This window comes from Dasypus novemcinctus, chromosome 12, assembly GCF_030445035.2.
Source record: "Dasypus novemcinctus isolate mDasNov1 chromosome 12, mDasNov1.1.hap2, whole genome shotgun sequence".
Classification (NCBI taxonomy): domain Eukaryota; kingdom Metazoa; phylum Chordata; class Mammalia; order Cingulata; family Dasypodidae; genus Dasypus; species Dasypus novemcinctus.
In genome coordinates this window covers 111,765,706-111,775,216 of record NC_080684.1, presented here as the reverse complement: position 1 = coordinate 111,775,216, position 9,511 = coordinate 111,765,706, and the positions used below count along the sequence as shown (strand labels likewise).

The 9,511-nt window shown below is 49.0% G+C and overlaps 1 protein-coding gene across 6 annotated transcripts in view; it reads left to right on the top strand.

Moving 5' to 3' along the window:
- The first annotated feature begins 27 nt into the window (after window positions 1–27).
- The window catches only part of TUBGCP6 (tubulin gamma complex component 6), a 25,912-nt gene continuing 16,428 nt past the window's right edge, over window positions 28–9,511 (top strand). For 4 of the 6 annotated variants that reach the window (XR_011650339.1, XR_009188401.2, XR_001118296.4 and 1 more), the window contains exons 1-4: window positions 28–386; window positions 485–1,316; window positions 3,234–3,397; window positions 4,488–4,698. Coding sequence is in view for 3 of the 6 variants with exons in the window: in XM_012523197.4 (XP_012378651.2) it covers window positions 576–1,316; window positions 3,234–3,397; window positions 4,488–4,698 (1,116 nt within the window). In the remaining 3 variants the exon portion in view is untranslated. Of the gene's footprint in view, window positions 1,317–3,233; window positions 3,398–4,487; window positions 4,699–9,511 lie in introns of all 6 variants that reach the window. The other 2 variants (XM_058308976.2, XM_023587293.3) reach the window with 2 other exon arrangements.

The following is a 9,511-nucleotide window of genomic DNA, read 5'->3' as shown; positions in this document are numbered from 1 at the left end:
CGGTGCCAGGCCGGGGGCGGGCCGCCGTCCTCCCTGGTGACGTATTTCCGGCGCGCCTGCCCCAGCCGTCTGGCCGGGCGCGTGGCGGTGACGCGCGGCGTCGGACGCGGGAAGCGCTGTTTGTCCCGCCCGGGAGGCCTGAGCCCTGGTCCCCTGTCCCGGGACTCGCCTCGCGGCCTCGCGGCGCAGGGCGACGCCCGGGTCCGGCCGCTCCCTCTCGGCGGATCCGGGCCTCGGGCGGGGTCCCCGAGAACGTGTGTAGATCCGGCGCGGCCGCTAGAACTGCCTGCGTGCTCGTTTCGTCCTTCGGATTTGTCAGGGTTCTGGGGCCCTTGCAGGTTGAGAACTGCTGAATCGGAAGGAAAACACCGAGCTGGCGCTCCGCGGTGCGGAGGGGGCGCGGGCCGTGCGGGGTGCCGCGGGCTGTGCCCTCGCGGTGGGGACGCCGGGTCGAGCACTTGCAGAACCTCCCTTTAATTCACAGGTTGGCGCCGCAGGGCTGAGGTGAGACTGCGGTGAGTCCGGGCGAGAAGTCTGCACGCGCGCCGAGGGCCTGGAGCTGAGAAGAGGCGGTCATGGCCAGCATCACCCAGCTGTTCGGGGATCTGTGCGAAGCCCACCTACCGACGGTGAGAGCTCACTTGGGCCAGCACAGCGTGAACCGGAAGGAGGCAAAGCAGAGCTTCAAGAGAGTGGCCTACAATGCTCTTTTCACCAATCTCTTTCAAGATGAGCGTCACAAGCCGCAGCCTGACCTTTCCAAACTCCCAGTGAAAAACAAGATCCTCATGCTGTCCTTTGACTTGAGAGTGGCTGGGCTGGGTCCTGAGGCCGAACGTTTGGAAGAGCTTGTGGAGGCGCTGGAAGCAGCTGTCTGCTGTCCGCTGGTGGAAGTGGGGTCTGTTCTGGACCTCCTGGTTCACCTTGCTGGGAGCGGTCCCCCTCAGGTCCTGCCGCGAAAGCGGGACTACCGTTTTAACAACAAGCACGTCGGGAGAAACGTCCAGTACAGCGGCTACGACTGCTACGACTTGAGTGTGTTTGAGATGGACGTTCAGTCCATGATTGTCAGAGAGGAGAACCTGTGTCATGACATGATTCAGAAAACGCTCCAGGTGATGGAGGCTGCACCGGGAACCGGCCTGCCCTCCATTGGGCTCTTCTCATATGGTGATTCTTATGGTGACAAATTTGAGAGAGACACCCGGGTCTCGCTCTTTGGTGCCCTTGTGCACAGCCGCACCTGTGACATGGACGTCCGGCTGGACCTCCCCCCGGTACCAGAAAACGTGGACCTGTCTGGACTAGCCATTAAAGTAGAGTATCTGCTTTCCTGCCTTCAGCTCTTGATTGAGTTTTTTTTTTTTAGGCCAATAAAAAGAATTCATTTGAGAAATAGGGGGAAAGAACAGAGCTTGCTGAGAAATGGGATAGAAGGACGGAAATATGCACCAAGATTTGAGGCAGGCTTCTGTAGGCAGGCAGAAAAACTTTTCTTTTTTTTTTTAGAGATTTATTTTATTTATTACCCACCCTTTATCTCATTCTCTGCACTCTGTCTGATCATCTTCACTCTAGGAGGCACTGGGAGCCGAACCCAGCACCTCCCATATGGGAGAGAGGTCCCCAGTCGCCTGAGCCACCTCAGCCCCCTGGTTTGTTGTGTTTCTGATTGTCTTCCCTCCTTGTGTCTCTTTGTTGAGTGATCTTGTTGTATCACCTCACTGCAGCTGTCTGCTGTGCTAGCTCGCCTTTTCCAGGAGGTCCTGGGAACTGAATCCAGGCCCGTCTATGTGGTAGGTGGGAGCTCAATCACTTGAGCCAGATCTGCTTCGCTATTGATCAATCTTTGACATTCCTTTAGTTATAGTAACAGAGGATATCAGAGGTCCAGGTCTCAGGTTGGCCCGAGTGGTCATGAAGCAGGCACGTCTGCTGAGCTGGTGCCTTCCTCAGCCTCAGCACAGCCCCTGCCACAGGCTTGTGATCCTAAGCAATGTGCTGGGGTTTTTTGTTTGTTTTTAGGAGGTACTGGGGATTGAACCCAGGACCTCATACATGGGAGGCAGGTGTTCAACCACTGAGCTACATCCACTCCCTGTACTTTCTTTTACCTGAAAGGGCATGTCCATTGCTAAATCATTTAGTATGCCATCCATGACCACTGCTGAAATTTATTTAATTTGAAAGTAGTTTTTTATTTGCTCATTTCTTGCATTTGAAATATTCTTTGATGACATCTTTGGCCTGAGATTCATTGCCATAGTCCTTAACAACCACACACCTGCATCCGATCACTTTGTGGGGTTTCCTCTGTGGATTTTACAGATGCCAACCCATCCGCCTACTTTCTTGTCAACCTTAATCAAGTTGATTTGGTACTTGGCACAGAGGGCCTCCACCAGCTGGACATGCGTGGGCTCACCACCGTTGGATGCAGGCACGCAAAGGTGTTCTTGGTGCTCGTCTAAGGCTTTGGCAGCTTCGCGGGTTCCGCGTGCTCGGCCACTGTGACTCTTGTCATGCAGTCTTAACGCCCTTACACCTCCAGCAGCAATGCTTCCCCAGCAATGGCGGTGGAGCCGAATCTTGAAATCCCGAGCCTCCACCTCTGTAGCTCTTTGGCAGCAGGGAAAGAGTCTGAAATTAAGGTCCAATAAAGTCAAATAAAGTAAAAAGTTTAAGTTCTTCAGTCACAAAGGCACATTTCAAGTGCTCAGTTGCCACACATGGCAAAAAGTATTTGTTCAGATTGTACATGCATCTTGATACACTGTTTTCCCCTGTAAGGTGAGTTTGTTGCATTACTAGGTAAGCTGCTGAAAGGATATGCAGGGGTTACTCAGGCATTCCCATGTCACTGGACAGTTATTCCCAAATGTACATAATGCCATGGTGAACAAAATTTCAATGTACAAACATTCTTTTCTGTGTTTGGTATGATTTTCTGGAAATGGAATTACCAGGTTAGGGGGTTTAATATTCCGTTATATAATTTCTCTTGTGGTGTATGTGTTATGTGAAATTGGAACTTGGTAGCCTTAATCCAATTACTTAAATTTTTCACATGACTCAATGGTCATGTGCTGGAGGGAAGAAGCAGCATTTTGCTAGTTCTTGTAAACTGACTAAGTACAACCGTGTGGCCAGACTGCCTGGAATTCTAGGCATATTCAGTGAAGTTTAGATAGAAAAGTAAATTTAGAACATTCCCTTCTCTCTCTTGGTACCAGGTTCCTCAGAGCACGGATCAGTCAGAAGATGAAGGCTTCCAGTCTGCATCTAATTTGACTCCTGACTCCCAGTCTGAGCCAAGCGTGACCCCAGACCTTGATCTGTGGGATGCTGTGCTCACCTACGAGGCCAGGAAGCGGAGGTGCTGGGAGCGCGTTGGCTGGTGCGTGTGCCTTCTAAGTCCTGAGCCCCTGTGTGGGACGTGGCCCTGGTGGCTGCTGTCGGCGTTGCTGCCTTAGCAAGTGACTGTGATGGGATTTAGAGGAAAGTCCTGGGAGTTTAAAAGAAAGTCAGAGGAGTAAAGGTCTCCAGGCTTTTCCAGTTTCTTACCCTGCGGGTAGCTTTTCTAGGCTGTACGTTTCAATAAAATGGTCCCCTGGCACCTGCAGGACTGCCTTACCCCGAGGCTCCTGGTCAGGAAGCCAGAGGGCAGCCTGTGGGCCAGGGGCTGATGAAAGGACGCCTGCCTTGACCGGCGCAGGCCCGCAGGCTCAGAGCCCGAGCACGGGTGCTGATGCAGGATTTCCTTCACATTCACTGTTGCTCACGCCTGGGATTCGGAGGGGCGTTCCCTGGCTGGGAGCAGGGCTGGGAGCGGAGCACAGCCCCCACAGCGTCACCCACGACCCCAGGAGCATCTCCCCCGACAGCCTCGCCCATGGCCACGGGAGGTCTGCCCCCTCCTGCCCTTCCTCCTGTGGGGCCCTGCTGCACTTGGGCCTGGTGGGGCATGGTGCCCCCTCGTGTGATGTGCTGACTCGGGCTGACGTAGGCCTGGCCTTGCTGGTGGCCGGGGCACGGTCCCATCGTGGGCTTCTCTCAGCTTTTGGAGTTGCTGGAGGGTTGCGTCGTGCTGGGAGTTCGTCCTGGAGGAGTGAGGGCAGGAGTGGCCGGGCGTGTGCAGGTGCGGAGTGAGCCGCTGACGTCCCCAGAAGGCTTTCAGAAGGGGCACTGTCCAGGGGACACTCCTCCGGGGCCCTGGGGAGCCCCTGCTGCTCCCTGGTCCCTGGTGTCTGCAGAGTTGCCCTGAAGGGTCAGATGGGCTGAGTGCCAGGCTGACAAGTTCACGGCGAGGCTCGGTTGCTGGCTGAGTCCACACCCGCTCTGCGATTCTCAGCCACTCTGTTCTGGACTCGCTCTTTTCCTTCCTCCTGTCATGTCCACTGGTAGGGATGGAGCCGGGTGCGTGTCGCCCTCTGTTTGCCTTTAATTTTTGTAATTTTTTAATTTTTCACTTCCCGTGCCTGTTGCAGCCCTCCTGGCTACCGAGAGGAGCCCTACTTCACCGAGGCAGGAAGAGATGCCTTTGACAGGTTCTGTCGACTCCACGAAGGGGACCTGCAGGTTCTCGGCGGGGGTCTCCTGCAGGCCCCACCACGTGTCCTGGTGGAGGAGGCTGAGCTGGTGAAGGACGCGCTGAACGTTCTCATCGGGGTTGTGTCTGCCACGTTCCCACTCTGCCAGGTAAGGAGGTGCTTGGGTGTGACGGATTGTCAGCTTGTTACTGACAGTCTGCGTCTGCCAGCCTCTGACCTAGCACTTTACCGTCTGTTTTACTGATGAGGAAACTGAGGCACAGAGTCTCTGCTGGCTGGGCTGGGTGTTGCTGGGAAGACCCCACTCCCGAGGGCATGGGTGCTGACCCAGCCTCGTGGTAATTACAGCTGCGGGTGAATGGCTGGGCTGGCTGCATTCAGTTGTTTTTTTTTTTTAATTTAAAGTCGAAAAGTTTTAGGTTCACAGAAAAATCGTGCATAAAGTACAGGCTTCCTAGGTATCACCCTGTTAACACCTGGCATTATTGTGGTACATTTGTTAGGGTTCTCTAGTGCTTTGTAGGGTCCACTGTGTTGTACTATACAGTTCCTTTTAGAAACTTAACAAAAGGTAGGTGTTCGTTGCTAATGGAGAAACGATAGGAAATACCCAGAGGAAAAGAAAATCAGGGCTGTGGCCCCCACCTCTGCACACTTCACTCCCGGCCGCAGAGCCAGGCTTGAGGAGCACTTGCTTTTACAGAGGAGGCATGGCGCCCCGCAGCAGCTCTGGATCTTGTTCTTTTCCTTACCACGCCCTGGATGTCTTCACTGGCCAGCGGGCGAGCAGCGTGCTCACTCTGCACAGTAGCTGCAGTCGGTCCAACCTTCGCCTCCTCCAGGCCTTCGCTAGGTGACAGCTCTTTTTAGAGGAAGGGCCATGCGTTTGCACTGCTGTGCAGCCTGCTCCTCCCCTAGGACATGTAGCCCTCCCAGAGACAGATGTGGAGGCAGCACCTGGGCTGCCGGAGCCGGTGCCGAGGGGACCTCTGGGCACCATCCTGGAACACCTGCGCCCGGTGCTGGAAAGGGCCTCGCTGCCTGTGGTCAGCTTCTGCCCAGGCACCACGCAGGGACTCACTGCGCAAACGTTTGCTCATATCTTCACCTTCCTTCAGACACTCTCTAGGGCTGGACAGCCCATCCAAAGGCACGGGTTGTAAAGGTTTGCCCTGCCAGTGTGTCCCGGCTGCACGTGGTGGGAGGAGAGGAAGGCATTCGCGTCCCTGCATCCTTTCCTACAGTGCACATCGGGGTTTTCTCTTGGTGTTTTTAGTATAAATTTACTTAATTAGGGAAGTCATAGGTTTACAGGAAAATCATGAAGAAAATAGTTCCCCTGTTAACATGTTGCTTTAGTGAGGTACTTTTGCTGCAATTGATGAAAGGATATTTCAGTTGCACTACAGTTTTTTAAAGGTTTTATTCTTGTATATACAACCTAAAACTTCCCCTTTTAGCCAAATTCAAATATATAAATCACTGCTGTTAATTAGTTCACAGTGCCTTGTGCCACCATCACCACCATCTGTTACTAAAACTTTTCCATCATCTGAAATAGAAACTGTACAATTAAACATTAGCTCCCTATTCCCTACCTCCACCCAATCGCCTGGAAACCTGTATTCTAGTTTCTGACTCTAGGAATTTGCTTCTTCTAATGATTGAAAAACAGTGATATCATACAATATTTGTCCTTTTGTGTCTGGCTTATTTCATTTCACATGATGTCTTCAAGGTTTTCCATGTTGTCGCATGTATGAGGACTTCTTTTCTTCCTACAGCTGAATAATGTTCCATTTTATGTGTAGACCACATGTTCTTCATCCATTCATCAGTTGCTGGACTCTTGGGTTGCTCCCATCCTTCAGCCACTGTGCGTAACGCCCCTCTGAACTTCGGTGTGCAGGGATCTGTTCGAGTCCCTGCTTTCCGCTCTTTGGGGTATATTCCTAGAAGTGGGATTGCTGGGCCATGTGGTAGTTCTGTCCTTAACTTTCTGAGGAACTGCCAAACTGCCTTCCACAGCAGCTATACCATTTCACATTGCCACCGCAGTGAGCGCATGGTCCTATTTCTCCATGTGTTACTTTCTGTTTCTTTAATAGTAGCCATTTTCCGTCTTAGGGACATGGAGCTGCCCTGGATGGTGCTTCAGAGGTAATCACCGGACATTGTAAATCCTCACAGGGCCTACATGATGGAATAGAGGAGAGTATGGGCCATGATGTGAACCAATGTATATGAGGTGCAGAGGTGCCCAAAGATGTACTTACCAAATCCAATGGATGTGTCATGATGATGGGAACGAGTGTTGTTGGGGGGGGGGGAGAGGGGGGGTGGGGGGGTGGGGTTGAATGGGACCTCACATATATATTTTTAATGTAATATTATTACAAAGTCAATAAAAAATAAAAAAATTAAAAAAAAAAATAAACTAAAAAATAAATAAATAAAAAGTAAAGAAAAAAAAAATAGTAGCCATTTTCCTTTCCTTTTTCAAAAAACTATTTGGTACATTTAATAATTGAAAATTTAAACAATAGTTCAAAAAAGAGAAGGAAAATACAGTTGAATAAAAACATACATTTCTCAAATGTACTGAATATATTTAAATTATTTTTTTAGTCACATAATATATTTGGTTCATAGTAACGCAGTCCTACAGTATTTGTTCTTTTGTGTCTGGCTTGCTTTGCTCAATGTAATGTCCTCCATGTTCTACCATGTTGTCATATGCTTTATAACTTCATTTCTTCTTATTGCTGCATAATATTCCATCATAAGAATAGACCCCAGCTTGTTTATCCATTCATTGGTTGATGGACACCTGGGTTGTTTCCAGCTTTTGGCAACTGTGAATAATGTCATTATGAACATTAGTATACAGATGTCTGTTTGTGTCACTACTCTCAGTTCTTCTGGAAATATACCCAGTGGTGGTATTGCCTGGCGTGTGGCCTGTCTATTCAGCTTCTTTCGGAACTGCCAGACAGTCCTCCACAGGGGCTGTGCCATCTGCATCCCACCAACAGTGACTAAGTGTCCTGTCTCTCCACATCCTCTCCTACACTTGCAGTTCTCTTTTTAATAGGGCCATTCTGATAGTGTGGAATGATTTCTCGTTGTAGCTTTGATTTACATTTCCGTAATTGTTAGTGATATTGAACATTTTTTCATGTGTTTTTTGCCATCTGTATTTCTTCTTTGGACAAATGTCTATTCAAGACTTTTGTCCATTTTTTTTTTTAAAGATTTATTTTTATTTATTTAATTTCCCTCCCCTCCCCCGGTTGTCTGTTTTCTGTGTCTTTTTGCTGCGTCTTGTTTCTCTGTCCGCTTCTGTTGTCGTCAGCGGCACGGGAAGTGTGGGCGGTGCCATTCCTCGGCAGGCTGCTCCCTCCTTCGCGCTGGGCGGCTCTCCTTATGGGTGCACTCCTTGCGCGTGGGCCTCCCCTACGGGGGGACACCCCTGTGTAGCAGGGCACTCCTTGCGCGCATCAGCACTGCGCACGGGCCAGCTCCACACGGGTCAAGGAGGCCCGGGGCTTGAACCGCGGACCTCCCATGTGGTAGACGGACCCCCTAACCACTGGGCCAAAGTCCGTTTTCCTTTTGTGCATTTTTTAATTGGGTCACTTGTCTTTTTATTGTTGAGTTGTAACATCTCCTTATATATCCTGGGTATTAAACCCTTATTGGAAACATGATTTCCAAATATTTTCTTGCATTGAGTTGACTGCCTTTCACCCTTTTGACAGAGTCCTGTTAGGTGCAAAATTATTTAATTTTGAAAAGGTCCCATTTATCTATTTTTTCTTTTGTTGCACATGCTTTTGGGTGTAGGGTCCAAGAAACCACCACCTACCACAAGATCTTTAAGATGTTTCCCTCCATTTTCTTCTAGTAGTTTTATGGTTCTGGTTTTTATATTTTGGTCTTTGATCCATTTTGAGTTGATTCTTGTATAGGGAGTGAGATAGGGGTCCTCTTTCATTCTTTTGGTTATGAATATCCAGTTCTCCCAGTACCGTTTGTTGAAGAGACTATTTGTCCCGTTAACGTGGACTTGGTAGGTTTGTCAAAAACCCATTGACCAGAGAGATGAGGGATTATTTCTGGACCCTCAATTCTGTTCCACTGATGTGTCTATCTTTATGTCAGTAGCATGCTGTTTTCACCATTGTAGCTTTGTAATAGGTTTCAAGGCAGGCAGTAAAATTCCTCCCATGTTGCTCTTTTTTTGTATGCTTTTGGGTATTTGGGTGCATTTTCCCTTCCAAATAAATTTGGTATTTGTCTTTTCTATTTCTGTAAAGTAAGCTGTTGGAATTTTTATTGCTACTGCATTGGATCTGTAAATAGCGTACACATGTACTGTTCCTATATCCTTCTGTCGCCTCACCTTTTTTGTTATACTTGTTTGATATTGTATCTTTCCACAGTGTATGTCCAAAACCATATTTTCATCATTTCTTTTTGTGCATTTGCATCTTAGAATCTATAGGATGCAAGAAATGGCGTTATATACTCAAAAATACAATACAGCAGCACTGGCATTTATAATTACCCATGTGGTAGCTTTTGGGTCTTTATTGCTTTATGCCCCTCTGGCCCACTTTCTGTGGACTTTCCTTTCAGTCTGAGGAACTCCCCATAGGGTAGGCTAGTGGTTACAGACTCTCAGCTTTTGTTTACTTGGGAATATTGTAATTTCTCCCTCATTTCTGAAAGGAAGTCTTGCTGGATATAAAATTCTTGGTTTGTAATTGTTTCCTTTCAGCACTTTAAATATTTCTCTTACTGCCTCTTGCCTCCATGGTTTCTGATGAGAAATTGGCTCTTAACGTTACTATACTTCCTTGTACAAAAGTAGTTGCTTTTTAAAAATTACTATTATTTTTTTTGCCTGGGTGGCTTAGAGGCCAGGCAAAAGACTGACTTAGAGGCATTCAGTCATA